The sequence below is a fragment of the Rhodamnia argentea genome, chromosome 6 (assembly GCF_020921035.1).
Source record: "Rhodamnia argentea isolate NSW1041297 chromosome 6, ASM2092103v1, whole genome shotgun sequence".
NCBI classification, from domain to species: domain Eukaryota; kingdom Viridiplantae; phylum Streptophyta; class Magnoliopsida; order Myrtales; family Myrtaceae; genus Rhodamnia; species Rhodamnia argentea.
The window spans coordinates 24,522,799-24,549,382 of record NC_063155.1 but is presented as its reverse complement, the minus strand read 5'-3'; the positions used below and the strand labels follow the sequence as shown (position 1 = coordinate 24,549,382).

General features: G+C 40.2%; 4 protein-coding genes and 2 non-coding genes across 14 annotated transcripts; 4 read left to right on the top strand and 2 right to left on the bottom strand.

The window, feature by feature from the left end:
• Nucleotides 1-200: 200 nt before the first annotated feature.
• On the top strand, nt 201-4,791 carry LOC115749332 (4-coumarate--CoA ligase-like 9). Its single transcript, XM_030686089.2, has 7 exons — nt 201-232; nt 266-1,392; nt 3,171-3,360; nt 3,482-3,627; nt 3,884-3,951; nt 4,050-4,152; nt 4,282-4,791. Exons 2-7 carry the CDS (start codon nt 367-369, stop codon nt 4,405-4,407), a joined length of 1,659 nt encoding a protein of 552 aa, XP_030541949.1. The 5' UTR covers nt 201-232; nt 266-366; the 3' UTR covers nt 4,408-4,791.
• LOC115749363 (urease) lies at nt 4,714-26,584 on the bottom strand. Of its 5 annotated transcripts, none has more exons than XM_048279856.1 (18): nt 26,570-26,584; nt 13,580-13,739; nt 13,062-13,135; nt 12,694-12,739; nt 12,431-12,536; nt 11,652-11,794; nt 10,724-10,834; nt 10,122-10,285; nt 9,632-10,010; nt 9,446-9,554; nt 8,190-8,329; nt 7,862-7,999; nt 7,689-7,780; nt 7,038-7,167; nt 6,803-6,961; nt 6,011-6,178; nt 5,377-5,583; nt 4,714-5,304 (listed from the first exon to the last, which is right to left on the bottom strand). In XM_048279856.1, exons 2-18 carry the CDS (start codon nt 13,703-13,705, stop codon nt 5,083-5,085), a joined length of 2,514 nt encoding a protein of 837 aa, XP_048135813.1. In that variant the 5' UTR covers nt 13,706-13,739; nt 26,570-26,584; the 3' UTR covers nt 4,714-5,082. The 5 variants fall into 5 exon arrangements, with proteins under 5 accessions (XP_048135813.1, XP_030542001.1, XP_030541998.1 ...); XM_030686141.2 differs by lacking the exon at nt 26,570-26,584 and adding an exon at nt 13,957-14,548 and having other exon boundaries at nt 13,580-13,736; XM_030686138.2 differs by lacking the exon at nt 26,570-26,584 and adding an exon at nt 13,857-13,930 and having other exon boundaries at nt 13,580-13,736.
• On the top strand, nt 14,776-14,895 carry LOC115749451. Its single transcript, XR_004016337.1, has one exon. It is a non-coding gene; the product is annotated as a U5 spliceosomal RNA (small nuclear RNA).
• LOC115749453 lies at nt 15,177-15,302 on the top strand. Its single transcript, XR_004016339.1, has one exon. It is a non-coding gene; the product is annotated as a U11 spliceosomal RNA (small nuclear RNA).
• Nucleotides 16,575-22,049, bottom strand: LOC115749371 (OVARIAN TUMOR DOMAIN-containing deubiquitinating enzyme 4-like). Of its 3 annotated transcripts, none has more exons than XM_048279857.1 (6): nt 21,229-21,417; nt 20,416-20,537; nt 20,004-20,044; nt 19,613-19,711; nt 19,262-19,426; nt 16,575-16,781 (listed from the first exon to the last, which is right to left on the bottom strand). In XM_048279857.1, exons 1-6 carry the CDS (start codon nt 21,293-21,295, stop codon nt 16,634-16,636), a joined length of 642 nt encoding a protein of 213 aa, XP_048135814.1. In that variant the 5' UTR covers nt 21,296-21,417; the 3' UTR covers nt 16,575-16,633. The 3 variants fall into 3 exon arrangements, with proteins under 3 accessions (XP_048135814.1, XP_048135815.1, XP_030542016.1); XM_048279858.1 differs by lacking the exon at nt 21,229-21,417 and adding an exon at nt 21,637-22,049 and having other exon boundaries at nt 16,576-16,781; XM_030686156.2 differs by lacking the exons at nt 16,575-16,781; nt 21,229-21,417 and adding exons at nt 18,623-18,791; nt 21,607-22,044.
• On the top strand, nt 24,113-26,331 carry LOC115749393 (protein kish). Of its 3 annotated transcripts, none has more exons than XM_030686194.2 (5): nt 24,113-24,373; nt 24,484-24,532; nt 24,631-24,737; nt 25,638-25,672; nt 26,121-26,331. In XM_030686194.2, exons 2-5 carry the CDS (start codon nt 24,530-24,532, stop codon nt 26,186-26,188), a joined length of 213 nt encoding a protein of 70 aa, XP_030542054.1. In that variant the 5' UTR covers nt 24,113-24,373; nt 24,484-24,529; the 3' UTR covers nt 26,189-26,331. The 3 variants fall into 3 exon arrangements, with proteins under 3 accessions (XP_030542054.1, XP_030542052.1, XP_030542053.1); XM_030686192.2 differs by having other exon boundaries at nt 24,113-24,407; XM_030686193.2 differs by having other exon boundaries at nt 24,114-24,395.

The window sequence follows — 26,584 nt, the reverse complement described above, 5'->3', positions numbered from 1 at the left end:
GTATTAAAATGAATTAACCAAGAAAGATTCCTGTTTCAGAATATCATCATCCGTCAGAAGATGTCGGATAAACTTGTCTGGTGCGGCAGTTCACAAGCAGAAAGCACGTATCCCAGCGTTTCAGTCACTATCACGGAGCAAATGCGAATAAAGGAGAGCAAGGTAATAAGGTAAGCGGTGAGGGCTCATACCACTTCATTTAGAGCAGCTGTGGTCCCATCGTCTTCAACCAGTCGTATTCCACTTCCATTCATAAACGAACAGATCATTCCTCTCTGTATTTGGACGGAACAACGTCCCATCATTCAATCTAATTCCTTCTTCTGTTCAACGCAATTCGCCCAGCTTCACACTCCGCCCCTTCAAATGGCGATCCAGAACGCTACCTCCACTTCTTCCATCGATCCGAACTCTGGGTTCTGCCCAAAAACCGGGACTTACCACAGCCTCAGACCTCTTGCTCCGCTTCCTCCGCCGTCCGCGCCACTCTCTGTCACTGACTACATCTTCTCCCACCTCGCCTCCCATCCTCCGCCGGCGACCGCCACCGCTCTGGTGGACGTCAGCACTTCCCGCGGCGTCGCGTACCCGGAGCTCATCCGCCGAGTCAGGTCTCTGTCCTCCTCCCTCCGCTCCCGCCTCGGCCTCTCCAGAGGTGACTGTGCCCTAATCATCTCCCCAAATTCGCTCGATATTCCGGTCCTCTACCTCTCTCTGTTCTCCATCGGCGTCGCGGTCTCTCCCTGCAATCCTAGCAGCACTGCTCCGGAGATTCTCCACTTAATCCAGCTCTCGAGACCTTCGATCGCGTTCGCCATGTCCAAAACCGCTAGCAAAGTCCCTTCCCCTCCGCTCGGAACGGTTCTAATCGACTCGCCGGAGGTCGAGTCCCTGATGAGGGTTGTGGTTCCAGCCGGCGATCCCGACCAAATTGATGTCTCGCAATCGGACACGGCGGCGATCTTGTACTCGTCGGGGACGACAACGGGGAAAGTGAAAGCCGTGGCGCTGACCCACCGGAACTTGACGTCGATGGTGGCCGGATCCTACGCGGTGAGAGCGGCGAGGGCCTCCACGGCTGTCGCACTGTGCACGGTGCCGTACTTCCACGCGTTTGGGTTCACCTACTGCGTGCGGTCGGTGGCGATGGGGGAGACGCTGGTGTGCATGGGGAGGTTTCGGATGGAGGAGATGGGAAGAGCCATCGAGCGGTTCAGGGTCAGCCACACGGCGGTGGCCCCGCCGGTTGTCATTGCGATGGTGAAAGGCGGGAGCGTGATGGAAGGGTACGATTTCAGCTCGCTCGAGGTGGTCGTTTGCGGCGGCGCTCCACTTCCGGCGACGGTCGTCGCGAGGTTTAAGGATCGCTTCCCCAATGTGCAGTTGGCTCAGGTGAGCATCCCATGGCATGAGAGCTCAGTGCTCCTTGATCCCTTGCTCAAGGGCAGATATCCCCAAAAAATATTTATGATTATTATATCTGAAAAAAATTTATCTCATAAAAAAACTCAAATTTTACTTTTATCTCAATTTTACCGAATTTATATCTAAAAAACCTCAATTTTAGCCTATGTCTCAATTATCCGAAATTTTTTTTATCTCAAAAACAATCTTCAATTTTTATTTTTATTTTTATCTCAATTCTACCACCGTCGCCCTTCCGTTCATAATAACCGTTAGTTAATTACACGTGACTCGAATTTTCTCGTTAAAGTTATTAATGAATCTTCGAAATTTAGAAACAGTAGGTTTTAGGGACAACGATATTTTAGATTATTCGTCCAAATTTCTCCATGCCTAGCCATTCTTTGGGCCGTTGAGTGCCAAAAAGAATATGAAACGTGTTGTCTTATGTGATTTTGTATCTCCCGGCAATATATTGGAGAAGCAAATAACAGAAGGAAAGTTTGAGGATTTTTTCATGTCGGTTTTGCTGAAATATAATTCATTAACGACGTAGAAATATCATGTAGGATTAACTAATGATGATTATGAACGGAAGGCTAACGATGGTAGAATTTGGACAAAAGTAAAAATTGAAGGTTTTTTATGAGATAAAAAAAAGTTTCGGATATAATTGGGACATATGTTAAAGTTAAGGATTTTTTATGTACTAAGTCGGTAAAATTAGGACAAAAGTAAAAGTTGAAGATTTTTTATGAAATAAAAAAAAAATTGGATATAATTGTCACAAATGCTAAAGTTAAAGTTTTTATGGGTATTAAGCCCTTACTTAAATAAAGCGAGAAGGGCGAAGAAGATGGAGGCTTTTGAAATATTGAAAATTGATTTTACATATCAAAATTTAAAATCGCATAAAAGCAAATTATTGGACATTCTTTTAAATAATTCATAAATTTTTGGTCTTTATCCTTACGAACAGACCAAGATTATTATTGCAATTAAACATTTTCTCTTCTTCCTCCCTTTTTCATGACTTTCTCTTCGTTCGTTTTATGAAAAATGACATAAACGATCCATAAATTTTGACACAATGTGTAATGTCGTCCATACACTTATAACTTATTCAATATGATCCTTAAATTATTAATAAATGTTTAATGAATTTCTTTGATTGCTTAAATGGTAAATCGGACATTATATGATGATGTAAAATTCATGCGTTGAGTTGGATTTTTCAACAAGTCCATCATTTTTTGCATCTACTTTAGAAGAGGAAAAAAAATTGGGTATTGACATGTCCATCTTTATTTGATGACTTGGATTATTATTTCCAATTTGAAGTGAAAATCTTAAGTGGACGGGGTAACTTTTTTTTTTTTTATTTGAACTTGATGGATTGAAAGTCACATCAACAAATTTCGTTAATTTGAATCAACGGAAGGACGATATTGAATATTTTAAAATAGCTTAAAGACTTGATTAAACACTTGTCAATAATTTAGAGATGATATTACACATTGTATTGAAATTTATGGATTATTTATCTCACTTTCCCTTCTTTCTATATATATATAAGTTACTCTTGTCGATTGTTCTTGCTCTCATACTAAGTTGAACATAAACACTATCACCAAGAACCTTGCAAATAATTGCTTGCAATTTAGATTTCTGTCCTCAATGCTTTCTTTTGCTGTAAAAAAGAAGAAGCCATTGGACAGATGATTAACATCTGTAACGAGTTGCTGATTCACGAATTTTATGCAAAGGGATACGGGTTAACCGAATCGACAGGACGAGCCTTTGGGACTGTTGGTCCGAAGGAATCCGCAGTAGTCGGCGCGACCGGAAAGCTCGTGCCTGACTGCGAAGCTAAGATCATCGATCCCGACACCGGAGCATTCTTGCCGCCTTGCAAAGTCGGCGAACTTTGGGTCAGAGGATCTTCCATTATGAAGGGTAAACACGTAACAACAACACTGCACTGCAGATTGCCACCAACTTTAACTGGAACTCCCTTGAATAACGAATACCAACTAAAAGCTCCTATGTCTTACCTTGTACGCTCCGGTTCAATTAGGTTATGTTGGAGATGAACAAGCCACCAGGGCGATTGTGGACACGGAGGGGTGGTTGAGAACCGGCGATCTCTGTTACATTGATGGACAAGGCTTCCTCTTTTTCGTGGACAGGATAAAGGAGATCATCAAATACAAAGGTTACCAGGTAATTTAATGTCGTTTACTTGGATTTTTTTCTCAATTTTCGGGTTGCTTTTTGAGCGAAATAACTCTCGACGGATTGTGATGAGAAGAGCTTAAGCAATCCAGTAAGGCAAAACAGTTCTTTTCACATGATTCTGGGTCTTGAAGTATTTTAAGATGTCAAAGACCACGTTAAGACAGTTACATTCAAGAAATGATTCAGTAGAAGTGTGCTTTGCAAGGTTTATCTAGATTGAATTCAGTTTTTGTCCAATCAGGTGGCACCGGGGGAGCTGGAGCATCTTCTTCAATCCCATCCGGATGTTGTAGATGCCGCCGTCGCCCCGTATGTGCTCCAACCCCATCGCCCATGAGCTGCTCTTCTCAGAAAAACCCAAAACTCTAAGTACAGAATATGTGACATCTACTACTGATTTTGGGCAGGTATCCCGATGAAGAGGCCGGTCAGATACCCATGGCCTTTATTGTGAGGCGACCGGGAAGCGCTGTCGATGAGCCGAGCATTAAGGCGTTTGTTGCACAAATGGTACTCCGTCTTTCTGTCTTTTTACCTTCTCTTGATTGCTCTCTAATTGGTTTGGCGAGTCGGACTTCAGGTTGTCCCCGATGATAAATTCGTCATGTTTCGTTTACTCTGGGACAAACTTGGGTGCAGGTCGCCCCCTACAAGAAAATCCGACACGTCATGTTCATCGATTCCATACCTAAAAATGCAGCTGGTAAAGTTTTGAGGAGGGAGCTGAGCAAGCTCGCGTCGTTGGGAGGTGCTAGTAAAATATGAACTTTGAAGCTCACCGACGCGTAGCTTTCCGTGTTTTAGTTTCCTTCAGTGCCGTAGGGGTAACCGGTGGCCCTCGTTCATCTATTCATGTGACCAAAAATTGTTGGACCGGAGCTCTTTGGGTCCGATACAAGTAAATGGCCAAAAGTGACCTCAAGCTATCCAAATGCTATCATAGTGTCTTGAAAGGAGAGTGCTGTGTGTTGCTTGTTGCTTTCCAGTAAAACACATGACAACGGGGTTTCCAGTGCATTACAGTTTCTTAGTTTGAGTGAGCCAGTAGAGAAGTTGCACAAAATACCAACAAAGCAGAATGAACTCCAAAAACTGGAGTTAATGTCTTAATTGATGATATCATCCAAAGATCAGCAGTTACCATCTCGATCAACACAGTATCAAACTTTCCACGCCAAGAACGAACCTAGTAGATTTCTTCTTCAACAGGTTCACTCCACAAAGTTGCTCAGCATTCAAGAACACCAGTTTCGTAGATTCCCTTTCATAAGTTGGAAATTCTCACGGTGGGTCAATGAAACAGACCAACCAGACCAACTCTTGTGAGCTAACGGGCCATTTCCAAATTCAAGATTCCATCATTGCTTGTGGGACACCGATTCTATGCGTCAGGTTTTTTTCTTTCTTTTCCTTGAGACGGGGAGAGAGACTGGTAAGTCCCTAAAAAAGGAAGTAGTTCCGAGACAGGGGAACTGTAGAGGCTGCAGCACATGTGAGGACCTCGCCATTGGCGATCACTGTGTAAGTCTCCGGGTCCACGGTGATACTTGGAAGCGCATCATTCAGCTTCATATCCAATTTAGTTAGCTTCCTGACATTCCTTACAGCTTCCACCTTCTTCTCAAGTCCATATAGGGCCTTTACATCAGCATTTGCAGCTGCCTGTTTAAAAACGGATAGCTTAAAGGAAAAGAAGAAACCCGCACAGAGAGAGAGAGAGAGAGAGAGCCATGCCTTGCTCACGAAGGCAATAGAATTTGCACTTCCAGCCTTGCCAAAAGCTCCAAACATGGGCCGCATAAATACCGGCTCGGGAGTGGGAATGCTTGCATTTGGATCACCCATATTTGCCCATGCAATTGTGCCACCTTTAATCACCATTTCAGGCTTTGCCCCAAAGAAGGAAGGCTTCCATAAAACCAAATCAGCCAATTTTCCAACCTGCAATAGAGCTAAAGGATTTGATAGAAGCGGACAGCTCTAAATTATTATTGCTGGCCCAGAAAAATAATGGAAATGTCGATATAAGCTTGTCCCCAACTGACATTAGAGGCAATTGCACAAACCATGATGAAATGGGAACCAAAATAAACAATTACCTTATATAATTAAAAAAACAGAAACAAGGACCAATATTTCTCTAATTGAGGAAAGCTCAGTACTATATAAATGAAAAAAATGAAGGGACCACATTTTTTTTGGTCGGAATAAAGGGACCACTTTACATTATCCATTTATGTCATATGCTAGTGTTGGATACCGGAATTGGACAAAGGGTAAAATAAATATAGTAACAGACCTAGCAGTGGCATGTTTATACAGCAGGCCGAGACTTTAAATAAATGTAAAAGTCGGGAGAAGATTATACCTCAACTGATCCAACCAAATGAGAAATGCCATTAGCTATGGCTGGATTTATAGTGTACTTTGCGATGTATCTCCTGATACGAAGGTTGTCGCTTTCCAGTCCATTAGGGTCAATTGACCCCCTTTGCGACTTCATCTTATGGGCTGTCTGCCAGGTTCTGCAAATGACCTGGTGAAGGAAAAGGTTATGTAAGTGTGAGACCTCAGTGCATTCCTAAACTTCTTTTTGAAAAGGAAAATACTTCAAAATGAACAAGAAGGAAAGTTAGAAGCACAATTAATAAGTTGGACAAACTTTGAGGACAGGCATCATTCCATTGACTATCTCAAATATTCAAAACTGATAAGAATGGTCATACACTTAACAAAACCATTATAGATTGCTAAGGCAGGGATCATACACAGAAAATATCTGCCAGTAAGTGACCACCGTGTTTGTATCAAAGAAGACCTTCATGGGGTACTTATCAAAATATAAAGCAACTTAAGCAGATAAGCACACGGCATGCGAGTTGCAGACATTTTGGTTGACCCTAGAAATCAGGAGTTAGAGTCGGCAGTTAATGAGCTTAATGTTGCTACTGCATGCAGCCAGTTCTCATAAGAATCAGCTAGACAGCCCATGTATGTACACTCTCAAGCAAATGAACATTCACAAATGGACGATAATCAGAAAATTTGCAAGGGAAAGTGCAGATGGAAAGTGAAAATTTGTCTGCAAACAAAGTGGGCAATCCTATGCCATCAGATAAAATCGATAATAAACTGAGAGTAAAGAAAAGGAGCCTGGCACCTCTCCTATACGACCCATGGCCTGTGAATCAGAAGATATTATGCTGATTGCTCCCATGTCATGCAATATATCTTCTGCAGCTATAGTTTCTGCCCTTATTCTTGATCCAGCAAAAGCTAAATCTTCTGGAATATCCTTATCAAGGTGATGACAGACCATCTGCATGCATTCAAATCAAAAGGAAATTAAAGGTTGCACAACAGCACAAAGGAAATTCCATTTTGCACATGCATACCAACATATCCAGATGTTCGTCAATGGTATTGGAAGTAAAAGGCCGGGTAGGGTTTGTTGATGAAGGCAGAACGTTTTTAACCCCGCATACTTTGATGATATCTGGAGCATGACCACCCCCAGCACCTTCACTACCGAACGGAATAAAAAGAGTAAGCTTACTTCTCAGCATCAATCGCAAGGAAAAGGCAGAATGGTTAATCTAGTCCCAATAAACCACAGAATATGTTTTCATTTACAAATATTCCATAAGATCTTTTAACTTGCCAAAAACAGTTGGACCTCCCGCGCATTCAAATCAACGAGCAAATAAGCAACATAACACTACTACTTGAAAGCCATCAAATAGAACATAGCCTGCAAGGCACCTGGCTGAGATGAAACTAAATGAAATGCTAAAGAAAGAGGCTTTTAATCATCACAAGTAATTTTTCGACCAAAAAAAAACCATCACAAGTAATTTTCGTGCTTGCAACATCACAAGGAAGCACGATAGGTAACATATGTAACACTTGACTTGTTTTGACACGTCATACTCGCACCACATGTTGACATTAAGGTGGTAAGAACAAAAGCAGATGTCTGCCAGGCTTCTTCACATAGCATGCACATGGATGTCAGTCTAAAGCGGTTGTTGAAACTTAACTCATACCTGTGATAAGTATGGATAGTTCTTCCTTTAAAAGCCTCAATAGTATGTTCCACAAATCCAGATTCGTTTAATGTATCAGTGTGAATATTAACCTGCCATTCCCATCCCAAGTAAAGAAAGACGGCAATTGAAGTCAGACATATAATGAAGACTTCACACAGAACTACACTGACCTGGATATCATGCTCATCGCCAACAGCCAAAGAATTGTCTATAGTAGCAGGGGTAGTTCCCCAGTCCTCATGCAGCTTCAGCCCCATTGCTCCAGCCTTAATTATTTCATGCAGCGCCTCAGGTCTTGAGGTGTTACCCTGAGAAAGTAAAGGAATAATTACTTATGCACCCAGGAACATGGGCAAAGGACACATGCTCGCACAGAGAGAGAGAGAGAGTTATAAGAATTTTCTATTGGCTATTAATTTATGTTTCACAATAGAGTGAAAGTCTGCACTTGCCGTTCCACAATATAAACAGAGCAGGGTACATGTAAGTTAACCATACTTTTCCAGTGAAACCAAAATTTAGGGGCAAATCGTCAGTTGACTGCAGCATCAATTTCATTTGTGATGGTGCTGGTGTGCATGTTGTTGCACGAGTACCATCAGCAGGTCCAGTCCCACCTCCAATTAATGTTGTAATCCCTACAAATGAATGCAGAGTCAGAGAGAGAATCATGTCCAATTTGTTAGCGCTATTTGGCTGATCAATAAGTTGACGAGTGCAACGTGGTGGTGCCTGATGGTTTCCTCTCAATATTATTCCTGATAATTGGGAGCCTACCACAGGTAGGTCGACATCAAGCCCATATAAATACCCCACTAACCTCAAAAAACAGGTAAGATGCGACTAAAGCCTGGATAGGAAGCTCCAACATGAAATTGTTTGTAATAAGTGGTATGGTCGTATTGCCTAATCCACTAATACAAGTCTGCTCCTTAAAATTAAGGCAACCCCGTGGGGCTCAAGTGAATCTCCATTTGCCAACCTATCACATCAATTTGATGGTTCGTCCCAATAATAAACATGAGGATATAAAGGAATTTACTATTTGGGCCTACCAATATGTTGAAAAGAGGGGATAATGGTGGCAAATGGATAGTAAAATAGAAGATATAAAGCTATATAGAAAAGAGGGACTCAAAGAAAAGATGAAATAGGTAGTATTCAATTCTAAATGACTGTTTGAATCAATACTGCTTTCTGCCAGTGCCTAATGGGAGTCATTACTGCACTATGATAAGCAAAACTACTAGCACCTTTTCCTTGAAATGTTATATGCAATTACCTCAATGGAATCCCATTTTAATTAAGCTTTTCTCTCGTCTAGGCCTTTTTAACGTGTCTACAATAACAAATTGATTGAATCATGTTTGGAGCGTGGAGGTTTATCCATTATGTGATTATGCCGGAACAGGAAGTCCTTATGATCCGGCATGAACATGCTGGAAGTCCATATGTCCCTGAAAGGATTTGCTTCGAAGGTAAAATGTCATCATGCTGGAAGTCTGTAATTCTCATCAATGATTTGGAACTAATAAATGTTTGAAGTTATAAGAAGCCGCATAAAAGAAAGGATAAAAGTCCTATACATAGTATAACACTTCAAACAATATGAACAGAGATAATTTGATAGATCTAGATCCAAAAACCCAATGTCCAGTGAACTGTTATCTGTGACATTGTATAATACTCCGTATAATATGAACACAAACTGCAGTTACCATGAGCTGAATGAATTGCAAGAAACAAAATCTCACCACTTGAAATTGCTTCATATGCCAATTGAGGGCATATGAAATGAACATGGCAGTCTATTGCTCCTGCTGTTATAATCATCCCTTCTCCAGCTATAACCTCGGTATTTGCCTACGGTTTACAACTAAAGTATTAGGGTACAGGAGGAATATGATTAAAACAAGTGGGCACCATACTGTAAGACTTACCCCAACAACCATATTTGGAGATACACCATCCATCGTATCAGGGTTGCCTGCTTTTCCGAGGGCAAAAATTATACCATCTTTAATGCCAATATCCGACTTAAAAACCCCGGTATAGTCAATGATCACAGCATTTGTTATAACAATATCCAGAGAATCAGCCGGTTTATATCCACATGTCTGGCCCATTCCATCTCTTATGACTTTTCCACCACCAAATACACATTCATCGCCATAGATAGCACAATCTCTTTCAATTTCAGCATATAAGTTAGTGTCACCCAACCGTATCTTATCACCAGTTGTGGGGCCATACATGTTAGCATATGCCTCACAAGATATAACTTTTGTGAAAGTCAAGGATTCTCCAGTAATACCTGCACTGCAAACCGCTCCTTGTGTTAGTTATTACTATGATTAAGTTAAACTGGTCAGTGCAGATTCTTTCGATATAGGAATGATTCTAAAGATGTTATTCTGGAATTCCCCAAACCTGGCTCCTACTTCTTCTGGATTTCTGATTCCTCTGGAGGACAGAGTTTCCACTGCTGCTGAGCATGTGGCATCATCAACAGGGCCGTCAGCGAAGCCATTTCCTCCTCTGATTACCTTCCTACCTCCAATGCTAACAAGTATGACGCTTTTAGTTTCTCCTGGCTGCAGAAGTATTCAACAAGGTAGGCAGAATATGTTGGATAATCCGAACAAGAGAATGAACTCTAAACAAAAGAATCAAGTATGGTTGAATTATAAACAGTAATTTCCATAATTGACTATTTTGAGCCTCATAAAAATATGGTCATTCTTGTCATACATAGAATACATCCAATATACGACAGGCCTTTTCCAAAATACCACTTATCCTACCGTCCTTTTCTTGGTTCTTCAATTACTGGTTCAATTATAAGTGAACAATTCTACCGAAAACATTAGAAGTCAATAATCACACGTATTATACTTTTGAGAGTGACATAGTGATATGGCATGAGGTACTTCCAGGAAAGCAACATGCCTTTGACTATATGATCTAGAGAAGCGAAGATATTTAAGAGCATGTTGGTTCATCCTTCAAAGAATCTTCAAGTAAAACTCTACCTCAAACCTTGTAGCAGTGCCTGCTGGTATATTAAGCCGCATGCCATATGCTTTCTTCCTATCAAAGACCAGAAATGGATTCGCCTCAATGAAGTGATAGTGACTGCCCACCTGAAATAAAGAAGAGGGAAGATATACCAAAATATAGTATAAATAAGTCCATTTAAAGCAAAAGCATATAAACTAAACAAAGAAAGATACATACTATAACAAGGACATTTATAAATGAATCTTATATTTGCTGGGAAAAGAAGCATGTGAGTAGTATGTTCAACACCTAAATAAAAAATAAAAAAATAAAAAAATAAGAAAAAACAGTTTCCTCTTTGATTATTTAGCATCTTATAAACACAGAAAATTCTCGAATGCTGTAATATGCTACTACGGTAATGAATGCCCAAGATCCACTCAAAACTGGACAAGGGACAAGCTTCGTGATCATGAGAGTCATTGTCACTGCTCTCCTGCGAGACCTAACGAACAAAGAACCAATGATCCCAAAAGCTTCAAAACTATTTGCTGTCTACAGCCATAGAATATCAATAGACCATGGGGATGTAAAAACGACAACAATCTCATTTAGGATCCACTTCAAAGAGATCAGATAAAATAAAAGTGTGGATTGTCTATTACTTAACATGCCCACTCCTGAGTTGTCAAGAAGATCTTATACAGCTAGAAGATTAATTGCATGCGACTTAAAAGCAAGTTTAAAGGAACCCTTGAAAGATCATAGCTGCTGGTTAATCTGGCAAAAAATAATCCTTCCAATGGAACATATCAATTCCACGTTCAGAAAATTTGTGGCCATGTGTTGCATATCAGGTGAAAAGACAACAATATTCGTGGAACAGCCACATTCTTGACCAACACATAGTATGAAGGTGATATAGACAGATAAAAGGAAACAGTTAGCATAGAAAATCACCTGAATTGGCCTGTCTCCTGTGTTGGCCACACTGAGAATAACTGCCTTTCTTCCACGATTTATTACTACATTCCCGTTGCCAAAGATGACTTCTCCAGGAACTTTGTCTTCTTCAATATAAGAAAATTTCTCCAATGGAGGTACTGTAGAAAAGGTTTGATCATTTACGTACATTATCACAAGTCTACTTTCGTAAATGACTCTTAAGACGCCATTTGTGCATGGATTGGTTAATTATCTGTTGTGTTGTAATGGTTTATGAATAAAGCAATGCCGAAGGATTTATCGCTGGCATTTGTAAAAACGTGCTAAATTGCTAATCCAGATAAAGGTGAGATTTCAGTTGTAGAGAACAATAAAACATGAATTTTTGTTTTCCTGCGCTTCAGCTAACCAGAGTTTTCAACATATTGAAATGCCATGGGCTATGAAGCATAAATTACAATGGAGCTGTGTTGCCTTTCACAGGTCAAGTAATCATAGAGTTGGATTTGAGATTGAAAGGCTAATGATTGGTTCTGGCGAGCTACATGTGTAAGAAATAGAGAAAAAACAGAGAAGACAGAACAGTTCTAGGCATTCAACTATCAAGAAACTACTTGCATGAAAGGCGATATTACAAGAAAGAATATCAGTGCTTAAAGTGCTTCTCCTGCTCTATTCAAGACTAAAATCACAGTGGTTGTGAACTGAACTTATCCTACAGAAGCTGCATCGATCAAGCAAGGCTCCTCAGCAACTGAAGACAAGTGACTCCACTTTTTCAGATGCATGCTTACCAGGTAGAAAAGAGCCATGCAAGGCAAGGTCAAGATTCCCATCTTCTCTACAAATCACATCGTGAACAGTGATTAGCTTAGTCCCATCAGGAAAGGTCCCTTCAACCTGTCAGCATTAGCAAGCACTCAGTAGGAGAAAGATAGAAAACGATCTCAAACTCACTGGTTATCTTATAAGATATCTTCAAAACAAATATTTCACTGTTGATTAATGAGCTGAGAAGAAAATGACAACATAGTCATCATATAGTAAAGTTTAACACCTGCACGGTCTCCAAAAGATGTGGAACAGCCGGAAGAACTTGTCTCCTAATAAAAAAGAATAACATCGCATAAACATTATATGAAGCATCTTGTGATTCTTTTCAGTGTGAAACATATGAATAACTATATATAGAGACCACGAGATAATGCTGAAACTCAGCTGATGAGAGTTACACAGTCAAAAGTAGAGCAAGGTAGCCCTAAGAAAAAGGGTTGTTCCTCATTAAACCGTAGAATTTTCACAGGCCGGTAATACATGGTGGGAGCATCTGAATTTTATCGAAGTCAATGTTTAGTTGATCGAAAAGAAAGGAGTAAAAAGCACAAGTATGAAAGTGTCTCATCTAGCAAACGAGGAAAAGAATACCTCCCAAGAAGCCGTTTCCCCATGTCCATCAAATCTGCAACAGTTTTGTCACCATCTCGAACAAACTCCAGAATCTACGCAGAAGACCACATTCAGAGAAAGATTAATCTTCTTCCGCAACGATTTTTACTAATCTATGCACCTTATAGCATTCCGAAAACAGTAAAGGACCGGGACCGGCATTTCAACTGGGTACCAGTTCAGGTTCCTTTACAGCTTCTGATAGGTTCGCCTGATTTATATGAACCGGATTACAAGAAATGGTTCCATTTGCATTACGGTTATGAAAACCCCTACTCACGCATAGAAAGCTGCAATAAGACTAATCTTGTTCTGGCCAGGAAAAGTCATTATCGATCATTTCCATCTGTATTCAGCCTTTGCGAGTCGTTCCAGCTCAGTTGTAATCAAACTTCCAAGAGTGAGTGATGGCACTTCATCACATCTCACCCTTTATCTCCTTTCACAAGCAATTGCCAAATATGTTGTAATGAGAACGGACTGAAGAAGCTACGGACCTGCGCTGCAACGAGGGCGACCGATTCTGTATAATTGAGCCGGAGTCCGCGAGCGAGGCGCTTCTGCGCGAGGAAACCAGCGTGGTGAAGGCTCAGCTTCTCCACCTCTCTCGGACTCAGCTTCATTTCTCCAGAGTTAACGCTAGCGACGCCGAGCCTAATCGAAGCAAACCAAAAGAAGAAACAACAGCGTCAATGATACGACCAAACCCGAATTGACCCAGCGTGCAACCTAGTGAGCCGATGCAAAGAGACGATTCAGATACTGATGAGGGAACCGAGAGAAACCAGCGCAGGTTTCCGCAACACTGACACTGCTCGTTCCCACTGCGTCGATTCATGCAAGCGACAGGAGAAAGCGAGTCCTCGCCACTCACCCGAGACTGACAGAGAGACAGAGATGGTAGCGACCTTCGGAGTGGAATGAATTGATTGATGGCGTCAAATGAAACCGAGAGTCACCGTTTGCGAGGACCTATCGCTCAGCACGTGGCAACAGCAGCGATTAGTCTCTCCTTGGGCGGCTACTTATGCGTCATCATCTCTGGAGCTCTGCCGAGTCTGCTTCGTGCCTTCCACATGGGAATCCAACGGGAGCCCATTTTTTTTCTCTAATGGTTTGGATTGTTGCTCGCAGTGGCGTCGTCACTCGCATTTCAAAAGCACTAACTTTGGTCTCAGCAAAGACAAGACTCAACTCGGAGAGAGCCAGTAATCCCAATTCATTGGCCGCGCCTGCACAATTCCTCTTCACTTCCTTCTTCAATGGAGGGACTTGCGATTTGCAATGGATGACGCCGAGTCCATATGCGACCTCCTGACAATTCACCTTTTCAGCCCAATGGAGGATGAGTGACGATGACCCTTTTTCCGCTTGTTATTCGTCAGGCAAGAAGCCGTGATACGAGGCCAAATCCCTCGTGCCCTCTTCCTTTTGACAGCTTCCTTCGAAGCTATGGCTACTCGGATGATGATGAATTGGTTAAGTTAGCTCAGCAGTTCCCTGGGAGATGCAAATTTTTACTCCGAATGTGAGGCGGAGACGAGCATGAGGGTGGGTTTTGCGGGAGCGTAACAAAATTCGAGAGGCAGTTCCAACTTCCAAGCGAGGTCAGTATCCCACATCGGCTCCGCATAAGTTAAGAGCTCGTCACCGAGCTATAAAAGCTGAAGTAGAGCTTCGTAGAAACTCACGCAGCCACGCAGTGAGCACAGAGCGAACTATTCTTTCGCCTTTTACTAAAGAATACCGTGTGCTCGCTGCATATGGTGGCATACGCCAATTTTTGGAGGGATTTCTGCCTTTGAGGTGGGAACCCCACAACTCTAGTCTAGTTTTTTGGGTTCCTTAGACGCCCCATTATGTCTTTTACGAAATTTTCGTCGTTTCTCCAGAGCTCGCTGGTCCTATAGGTATAAGTGCCCATTTGTTTTCCTGCGATGATTGAAATCTTTAGTGGTCAGGGGCACTGTCTCGCGACTTTTAGAGTTACGCGCACGTAAGCCATTGTAGCTGAGTCCCACATCGGGAACTTGAGCAAGTGTAAGGGTGATGCAGGGGGTATTTGATTTCGTGCTTGACGACTGAAGAAGACTTAAAAAGGGTCGGTTGGCTAAATATGCCACGCTCACCCTAGCTGGTGAGTGCTGTATGGCTATCAAGACATATGGCTGACATAATTTGTGGAAATTCCCAGGGTTGGCTCGCTTAGCCGACCCTCCTCCGAAGTTGGAACTTCTGTTCTTTCTCCATTTTCTTTGTACTGTGAGAAACGGACACTTAAAGTCAATTATGATTTGTTAATCCTCTACATGAAATGAAGGATAAAGAGGTCTTGTAGCTTGAAATTCGGAGTCGACGAACTTTTCCTTTTAAGGCCCCTTACTACTGCAAGGGTTTAGGATAGAAACGATTAGGAGAAGGCATAATATTGGGGCAGGCATAATTGGGCAAAAATGAAGTAGAGGTAGAATAACAGGTGAGTTCCAACCTTACATTCAGCCTTCTAATAGATGATCGCCAGGCAAGATATCGTCACAAGACCACTTCAAGAAGACCTTTTCTCGTGGAACACCTCATTAAACTATCAAAGATAAATCAATGTTATTTGGTGTCAATTGGATGCCCAAGCCATTCAACTGTGGATAACATCAGCTCAGATGGACCGTTCCCAGTCCTTGGCAAGGAAGACAACACAAGCAAAGACATGCTCTAAGCACAGAAAGAGTTCAGAGTCATTAGCCATCGTTCAAATTGGCCTAAATGGAGTAAGCCACAAGGATGCAATTTTTAAAGTCCTCTTGATGCTGGCCGTCGCCAACAATGGCAAATTTCTCGCTGACTCTGTTGAGAGAAGGAAAACAAACACAAGCTATAAACAGGGAATGCGGGCGATATCGACCACATTGGTTTTATGCCTTCCGTTCGACATTCTCTTCGCAGGATTTTGATATTTAAGACGATCAATCATTGCACAGCTCGCATGCTGTATTTTACATGAAGAATTCATCAGTGCCAAGGCAAGAGACTCCCACAGTCCATTTATCTTGGCGTTCAACCAGTAACTGAAGATATTGAAGAACACATGCAGAGACGATACTTACTTAAGAGTGTCTATGTCAGCAAGAACACTAGATATTACGGTGATTTAACTCTGTTCAATAGCAAAAAGTAGCAGACTGCTGCTGCAAAGATTGTATAAATGGAGAAAAAGATTTAGGATCTTAAAAGCTTTTGAGACAACTCAAGCCTCCATTAAATAAAATGGTTGGTCTCTCGATTCTGCAAATTAAGGACACTAACAGGCAATTAGGACAACGGCCACCATACAATCACCTAGTGACCACTTTCAAAGCCTGCGTAGCGGCTATCAGCCTTGCCAGCTCCCATACCAGAATAAGATACAAGTACTGGAAGGAGAAGCTACTTCAGATACAGATATGATGGCATTTGCAGATTGCCGGAGCGACTGAACTCAAACATAGTCTTGAGAACATCGCAGAGGGAAGATTGTTTTACATAATCAATCTCCCAGGACTCCTGCCTGCGACATCTCACAGCTTAACTGCGATGCTGCCTGGTTCAGAAGGAAAATCTGATGTACAGCCCTTCAATCTATGAGGCAGTAGCTCACAAGCATAGGTGACATTGGGACAAATCTTCAAACTCTCCTGGATAGAGCTCCTGGAGACCAAGCTAGTTCTATCAGATCACATCCCACGAAAAGAAATTCCTTGGCCAGCAAGCGCTTCTGAGGGCCACCTAAGTGCCACTTCAGCATAATAACAAACTTCTTGGCTTAATTCGATATGACTTTTTTCTCTAAACAATTGAACCAAACAAACTTCACTCCCCATATTTGCCTGAATGACTATATAAGAGTTCAAATGGAGATAGTAGTACGTGATTAGTATTCAATAGATCGATATTGCATACTTTTTTTTTTTTTTCCTTTTCTAGTTCTCCCAATTAGACTGCAAAAATAATTGGTCATTCATTGTTATGTTCTAGCAATTGGCCAAAGAATCAATTTTTGATCAACTTCAATGAGAACAAGAGCAACCCGGCTAAATCAAAAACTTATCGGCGACTGACCGATTTCTTGTAAGTCATCGATGTCCACTTCCTAAGTAAATACACAACTTACGAATAACTTGTCAAGATTAATGAATAATAACAAGTATCAATTGAGAAGTTTCCACTGACCTCACTACGCACATTTCAAATGTTGCCATCAGAACGAAAAAATTACCAGACTTTTGGAGAAGTTACTAATTTCACTCTGAATAGTATGCACACATGCAAAATTACTAACACAATTGAATAATTAACCTCTGAACTTTAAAAGCATTAATCTCTTATGACTTGCAGAAAATTCACAAGGATTAAGAAGTAAGAACTCGCCATCGAGCTCAGTATAAAAACCCGAAACTTACTACCAAGGCGGGAAATATTCGTTATCATATCATACTTACTTGAAACTTACCATGATTAATTTCAAGGGCATATTCTGCTGCGACCAACGGAAATGAACCGGTATAAATCAAGAAACTGATCATCCAGCACAATATGCAAAGCCGAAAGTTACCAACCTCATGAGAAAATTGATAGATTCCAAGTGAAATTCAGCAGGATCCAGACTCCGAGCTCTACCCCTTGAAATTTAGTAGGATCCGAAGGAGCAATTACAAATTTTGAGTGGAAACAGAATGAAAATTCTTCACCTAGCAATAGCAGAAGTGGCTCCTTTGTTTCTTTCCATCTTACTTTTCTTCTTGTAGTCATGCATTATTGGTCAGAGGCTGGCACAGACTTTGTAACGTGATTTTATATTTGATCAGCTATCAAACTTCACCGTTTGTTCAATTAGTAAATGTCAACATTCTATATCTCATGTCCTCACGTAGCATCTTTGATATGAAAACAGACAGTCTTCAAAATGGAAACGTCAATGTTCTATGTATCATATTCTTTTTTTTTTCGGGCGAAATGTATCATATGTTCATCTACTTTCTTTTCTGCAACAATTTATGTATGAACACAATTTAATTCTCAAGGAATTTTAAAGATTTTTTTGGAATTTTTAATTTGTGATCAATTATTTAACTAAATGAAAAAAAAGGACTCGGGCTTAACGTGCTCGAACCTGGCTCGCGGGCCGGCACGGCCCAATATGGCCATCCCTTCCCTTGGTCGGAACCTCGGGGGCTCTTTCTTGCAACCAGTAGTAGTTCACTGTCCTAGCAACATGGTAGGAAAAGAACTCTGCTCCTACTACTCCAATTATTCTCTTCTTTTCAATTTGCAAACAGAGCTCAAGGGGATACATGATGGCTCGTATACATGCAATTTTTCTACTTCAAGCAACCAAAACTTCCACATGATTTGATCTGATACGACAAAAATTTCTTGTGCTAGCTTTTTTTTCTTTTTCCAATCAGCCACTCACGGATCGACGAGGCCACGGGTACTCAAGCATCAGTGCAAAAGCACCTTCTATTTCGATCCGAACTCGGGGAAATGAAGTTGGAGATCCCCCTGTCTGATGGAAATTTGAATTGACATTGGAATGGAGGACTAATCCGTTTCTTAGGTACATGACAACGATGATGTGAAATATCCTTCAGTTGCAGATGCAAGACACGGAGACATCATTCAAGGTTTCCAATATGACTTTCTCTAGCAAATCCCTCCAGTCATCTTTTGTTCAACCTAACAGCCAGAGCAAAAAAATGCTTGTGAGGAACTTTGGCAATGGAATCAGTGGAAGAACTCGTTCGGGTTTGAAAGCTTTTTTTCTAACAAGCAAAATCTCTCCAAATGATGTACATTCCAAATGAAATAACTGCAGAGATAAGATTTACGGGATAACTATCTGGATCTCTACAATGTGATTATTGAATATACAGAAAATCACAAGCATTAAACAAGCTAATATTGAATTGCATAGACTAAAGGCCACTAGACCAACGCAATTCAAGATTTTGTGGGACCATTGATTGTATTTCAAGAATTTGTACAACCCAAACACAGAAAAAATGCGAATGCCATTAAATTTTAAAACTATGATTGGCTTGGTCCAACACCACACCTATAGACTAATCTACATGTCTTATTCTCATATGATACAAATGTAGAACGACTGCTTGGAAAGATGAAAATCTCAAAAGTAGATTACTTACATCCTGGATTGCACATTGCCAATTGGAGCCAGCAGCGCATCATAGTGTCCGTAACTATGGTAGAGGACATTAATGGAGTTTCCAGTGCCATACTCTCGGCCATATTCAGCTATGATCTTCAGTCTACCCGAAAATCTTTCCTTCATAAAAACTGTAATGGGCATCCTAACAAGTGAAATATCATATAACAGGTAGGAAAGTTATGAACCCACTGGAATTGAGAATCCTTCATCCAAGACCAATCGATTGCATTCCTGAAATCTAACTACTTCCTCAACATTCTAAACCAAGTACAAACCTTAAGAAGTCAGCAAACATGCGAAGCATGCAATCTAAGGGAAGGGAACTCACTGTAGGATGTGCGAGCACATAAGCAATTCAGGCTCTCCTCCCCATTTATGAGGCTGTCTCATCTCTGCTACGTAGGTGTCAAAATCACCTTCGAGAAACCTATGCTGGTACTTGATTAGTACAAAGATAGACGATCATACTTAAAATATAAAACATGATTTATTAAGCGCAGAGGTGCTCCTAGAAACAGATCCCAATTCTCAAGAAATGACCCCACGATACTGGATCACCATCAAAAGAGAATTCTAGTTAAACAGCACAAGGGTCATGATTAACCACCGACTTTTGAAGAGGTTGGAAAGTAAAAAATGGGATCATCATGGATCTGTCCCGTTTGAGAAGTTCTGAGTATAGAGCCAAGCCAGGAAAAGGAAAATCTCTGACCACATACCATTCAATTTCTGTTCTCCTCTTAACAAATTCATCAGCAACCTGTCAAAATTATCAGTATTTTCTTTAAGATATTTATGGCAGAACTTATCAAGAAGTCTAATCCAATTTACACAGAAACAACAAAGATAATCTGTAGAGAATGACAGAATTGCAAACTAACAAGACAAGCAAATCAGCGATCCACGAATTTATGTGTGCCAAGTTCTGGAGATATTCGGCTATTAACTCTGACTCAAGAAGCTAAGAGATAAAGCTGCACTACTGAAAGCGCAATCTCAGTTGCACCATGTTTAAGTGATGCCTTATTTATAAGGCACATAACGTGCCAGAATTATTAGGTAGCAGATGAGAATCAACTTATTTCCAGAGACATACTGAAATTGATGGAATCAGAAAAAAAGCAATCCTACTTTAGCTCTAAGCTCGTCTGCAAGTTGTTTCTGAAGGCTTTCACTTGGTGATTGCTTCCCAGCTTTTAGGTACGCACCATGAATCACAGAACGAAACAAACAGCTACCATCTCCAGCTATGCCTGTCCCAATCAAACACATGCATGGCATGTCAAATCTTTTCCAAACTCAAATGTTATTTTTGTAGATGAAAACTCAATATAACTAACATATCTTGCCGATACCCATATCACAAGTCGTATGCAAGTACAGGTAAAGTCCTGCAGATGCGCAACATGGTGGACCAAGAACTTTGGGATCGGTATAACGGGTAAGATTTACATAAATTTTCGAGAGCATCTTAATTCATCTAGCATGTCCTTCTCACATACCCCAACTGAACCGCTGAAAAAGAGTTCCAAAGCGGCGGAAGCAGGAGAAAAAACATAATGATTTGTGTTGCACTACTTGTAGAGCAAACACTCGTCACAACATAATGAAGCAGATAACACATCACAGATTCAAGAGATTCCAATGAAGTGGGTACCGTTTATATACCACAATAAACAGAGCTCTTCTTTATTCAAAGTTCATCAATGAAGTTCATTATGATCTTGGTTTTAGTTAAAATGCGAGGCACATCATGTATTTCAGCTTATATCTACATTTGAAACCCATCTTTCAATCTTGAAAACAGCAAAAATAAATCGGCTAAAGATCAACATCAGTTTTTTCCATACTTTCGTACATGAATAAATTTTCCCATTTTTCCAGGTAGCCATCTCTCAAATTACTGCAAAAACCAGAGAAATTAACACATCAACACACACGGACCATGCTCACTATCCATGCTGATGACCAAAAATACTGGTGTATAAGGGAAGCAAAAACTAGAGACCATAGCAACACCTATGGATAGTTATACAAAAGAACCATTCAATGAACTAAAGTAGAAGGAAGATTCAAATCCCAAGCAAGCATAAGCCCAACCCATGCATCAAGCAAAGCATCAAATGACTTCCAAAGCCAAAACCCCGAAAAAAAAAAAAAGAGAACCCTCAAGTCTTGAGCAGAGAAATATTCCTAATCTTCTGATCGTTCAAGAAAACAAACAATGCCGAAACGAGGCATCTCTCTCTCTCTCTCCAGCTCAAACACTCAATGCATGCCGAAACAAAAACAAAAACGGCAGGAGCCAAAACAGGCACATACGAATCGTTCGAAATTGAGCCGGGTCGTTACCAATCAAGTTTTCGGGTTTCGGCATCGTTCCGATTGGGATGGTCCGCATTCAATCAAAGGGTATTCGTGAAAGGAAACCCACCACTCCGACCTTTCGAGAGGGGAAGGAAGGAGATGGAGAGCTTCTTTCTACCTGTGGTTGATTGAATGCGTGTCGCCCTGGTTGCGGTAGCTGACTCTGAGAAGTTGGCACGAGAGAACAAAAATGATTCGGAACCTTTCCTTTTTGGTGGTAAGCTTTGGCTGCAAAAAGTTGGCCATGGAAGAATCGAATCCGATGCTCATTCGTCTTCTACGATCAAGCAGCAAGACGACAAGAGCTCGATCGCATGAGGGTTTTGTGAGACAGTGACGCGATGCTCGAACAACGGAGGAAATCCGGTTTCCCTCTGAAATTGAAAATCTGTTGGGCCCAATTTCGAATCTGTTTCTCGGGATCCATCTGATCGATGTCCACATGCCCGTTGATCCATGGCTCGGATAAAGTTGGTCAAATAGAGAGAGACTCGAAGTGTTGTAGGATGAGTATTATCTAGTGGGCTCACGTATTTTCTCTAAAATTACTTCTACACTGAAGAATTAATTTAAAAAATAACACAAATGATTCATGAACTTTAACTCGATTTATAGTGTGATATCTAGATTTTAATTTGTTTAATGTATGCCTTAAAATTTAGTTTAGTATGTAATATCGTCCCTAGATTTTTAATTTATTCATTGGGGTTCTTTAACTGAAAATATTCAATCTTATCACTAAACTTTAATTAATGTACAGACAATATTGAACATTTTCATAGAGTACGATAACTAAATTGAATATGTTATATTGAACAAATTAAAAGTTCAAATATTACATTACACGATGGGGTAAAATTCAAGGGCTACGTTGAACGCATTAAAAGTTCTAAGACCTCGTTGTATATTTGGCCAAAGTTCGGAGTAATGTCATTTTCCAAATTAATTCTAAAGGAATCTAGTTTCCCTCCACACTTAAAATTCCATCAGGCTCGTTTGAAGCCTATTGTATAAGTATCCATGCATCTCCTTACAAGGCAAACAATGTTTATACAGCACTCGCGTGCCTTAAGGTAAATAAAACAACATCGTTCTAATTGGAAAATCATCTAATAGAATCTTGATAGAAGGCTAATGTGCCAGATGGATACAAGTTTAGAATTTTTAATGTCGCAAAAATTAGAATAAATGTGTCGATGTGGGCATAATTTGAGGTTTTTGATGTTACAATACAAAATTCAAGATAAATGTGTCACGATAAAATTTTTTAGTGATTTTTCCTTTTTTTTTAACTTTTTATTGTTTGACCTAAAATTGGGCCAAGGTGGAAGCCGCATCGGCGCTATTTTGCGTCCCCTTGTATGGAAAAATGATGTGAGTTTCAATGAACTCACAACAGTGATCGATCTAATTAGGAAAAAGTATAAAAAAAGTCTTAAATATATTGTATTTGTATTAATTTAGTTCTAAACACTTTATATTTATGCCAATTCAATCATAGATTTTCTGTATTTGTACCAATTCAGTCTTAAATCTTTTACATTTGTATTAATTAAGTCAATCCGTCCAATTTTGATCGGAAATTCGCCGATGTGGACGTTTGTTATCCGACGTGACACGGTTGGCGCCGACATAGATATTTTTTAATATTATTCAAACATTTTCAATAAATTTTTGATAAATATTTTGATTTCTTCTTCTTTTTCTTTTCTCCCAATCATTAAAAAAATATTTAAAAAAATATTAAAAAATATCAATATCAACCGGCAGTAGGACAACAGACGTCCACGTCGGTGAATTTCCAAATAAAATTGGCTGGATTGACTCAATTAACATAAATACAAACCAAATTGGCACAAATGTAAAATTTTTAGAACTAAATTAGCACCAATAAAAGTTTTAAGATTGAATTGGCATCAATGTAATAGGTTTGGGGCTTTTTTATCACTTTTCCCGACCTAATCGTGAATACCACCCATTGTCAATCACCACGAGTCGGACATTGCTTATTTGGGCTCACAAAATTTTCCATTCTTCTTGGGTTACATTTGTTTCATGGATAATTAATGATTTGGAAAATATTTTTATAAAATGATTGCCTGTAATGCTTGAAATAATTAATCGATGTAATTCATTATCAACACCAATTCATATACAGATATTTTCAAGGTCGATGAAAATATTCTTCGTCTAATTCATTTTTTTAAAAATCATAATCGATCATTTTTAGGATAATATTATTTAAAATATTTATTTTTTACGAAACAAATGCAACCTTAGTAAAATTGAAATACTTCTAAAACTAGTAGCGTCTCAAACGAACAAAGTGCGTTTTAGTTAATGGGGCTCGCAAAATCCAGTGCATTCAAACTAGCCCATCAAGTGGTTTTCGCCATGACAGGTCTAGTCTTGTAGCAGCCCAAGTTCAAAAGCCCAGGCCATAGCCCTTAGCCACAGGACGATTCTTCTTCCTCGCTCTCGTACCAAGCTTTCGGGGGGCTCCCCTTTCTTCTCCTCTGCCGTCTGTCGCTCTCTATACTCCGCAGCTCTCGATTGATGGCAACAGAAGAGTCCTAGGTGCAAATCGACGTGTGCGACAAGCATAATCAAGATTGACGACGCTGTTTGGCGTTCGGTTTTCCACCCTTCTGTCTTCGTTCACGCCGATCGCTTGGAACGCCCGATCCAGATCGCAGGTCGCCGGCGACTTGGGCGCTTCCCGTTAACCCTGAATTCAGATTGCGGGTACATTCTCGGTGAAATTTTACCTCGCGGTAGACATTACGGGCTTGTGAATCGGTGTTGAGCACATGAAGATCTTGTGATTTGCAGATTGAGGAAAACGGAGAGAGCGAAATAAACTGCTGGTGATATTGACATGGTAACGTTAACTCGAGCTTCTGAATTGTGGAATGATTAGCATACATTCATGTGATTTCACGATTAGTAATAACGTACTTATGAAGCTCTTTTGTCCAGTCGGCACTGTTCAATTTCCATTCGTTTCTCACGGTAGTACTGCTGGTAATATGTACGTGTACTTATGTGAAGATGCACTTTCCGGCCATTCTGGAGCAGAGGACTGGGTATGTTCTCTGAATCATTCACCAACAACTGTTAAGCTGATCGTGATTGTCTATCGTATATTTTTGGTAGTTTTGTGTGGGAGTAGAAGTGTCCTAGGTGCGGAAAATGTTCACCTCCGCGTTTGCTATATGAAGTAGTTCACTAGAAAGCTGCAAGTATCATTGTGATATGGGCTTTTGTGAAAACCATCTTCCCGCTATACCTGCTAGCTTTGTGAGAGAAGTAAAAAACATGAGTGATCATTGGGCTTGAGGTGCTTGAACTGAATTTTCCCTTAACTAGCGAACCTTGATTTATTCCAATTGGACTGCTCTAAGTTTGTCCCCAAATATCAGTATTTTGAGCTGGTGGTGTCAGCAAATGCCACGTATATTGCAAACACGTGAAAACAACACAAGTTTGATGTCGGTCTTTAAGTTTGGGGCATTGATGTACATAGAACACAGAAAATCAAGAAATAATAGTCAGAATGAAGAATGGTTGCATCCGTAATCAGTAAATGCTCACTGCATAATCTTGGAAATTTGCATGAGAAGAGTTCTTAAGAGAGTATTTGTTTGGCCATATAGAAATTAAATAGTCCTTTTAACCTCGTTACAACTTACATATACATTGTGTTGAAATTCTTTGAATTGTTCGCATATTGATTTCATTGTTGACAATGAGTGGCCATAATCTCTTTGAATGACCAATACTGAACCTCTTAATTAATAAACATTTTGGCATGTATTGAGGTGAGGTTTGTGGAAATTCAGTAATACAACACAAAGTAGGTAAGCTTATGCATATTAGTCTCGCCTTTGTGATCCCTGCCTAATGGACTCTTTACCACAGTTTTCATCTGCTACATAGTACATTTATTAGTCTAGTTCCTTATGATCTTGCTGTATACCTTTCAGGTTTCGTGGTTTCTTTTGGAAGGCAGCTAGAATAGGTATGCAACCCTATCCCTGCTGCAGCATGCATAATTTTAATGTCATGGGCCTTTGAGTGTCCTCTAAAGTTTTACCTAGTCTGGATGCTTGATTTTTGCTTCATGCTAAAATATAGTCCAAGAATGACATTAAGCTATCAATCAATATCTTGTACATCCATTTAGCGAACTGCCTCATTTATATGGTGCTTAAATAGAACGTGGATGTCATTTGATGTGATCGGGCATTCCACGTCAAGATCCTTTTCCTCGTAAAATTGAAGAAATGGGTTGAACTTGGTGTAATTTCTTTCTTTGACTCCTGCATGAAGTTCTTTAGCATTCCTGTTCACATTTGAGCTTGCATATTTATTCCTGGAAATCATCTGAGGGAATGGATGATTTGTTCTTTCTTCCGCCTGCAATGCATCTCTTTGGCTGATGATCTTTTCTGCAATTTTTGGAATAGGTGAGCGTCTTAGTCCTTGGGTGGCCATCGGATGTTTTTCAATGGGCGTGTCCATAATATTCTTCTGAGCAACACGCTTGTAAGCTTCATGTTCTGTTAACAGTTATGTATGCTGTGTAAAAGTAATAGTACATTGTTTTAAGATATGCGCAATCATTCACTGTCGCAGGGGCAAGTTTTATGCATTTTTTGAACTGGATGGTCTTCTAGATGTGGCTCACTTGCTTTTACACACCTTGCGTATCTTTTCGTGAGAAGATTTATAGCCCAAGCTCTTGAACAAGCCATTATAAGTTTAACAGCATCGTGCTTGAAATGAGTGTTCTAGTTTCTATTTTTTGACATGACTAGAACGAAAATGCAATGTAGGTCCATTATAGGAGAAATTAGTGATAGCTCTTCAGAGATTGCCATCTAATTCGAGAAGAAAGCTTGGTGTCGATCTTAGAGAGAGAGAGAGAGAG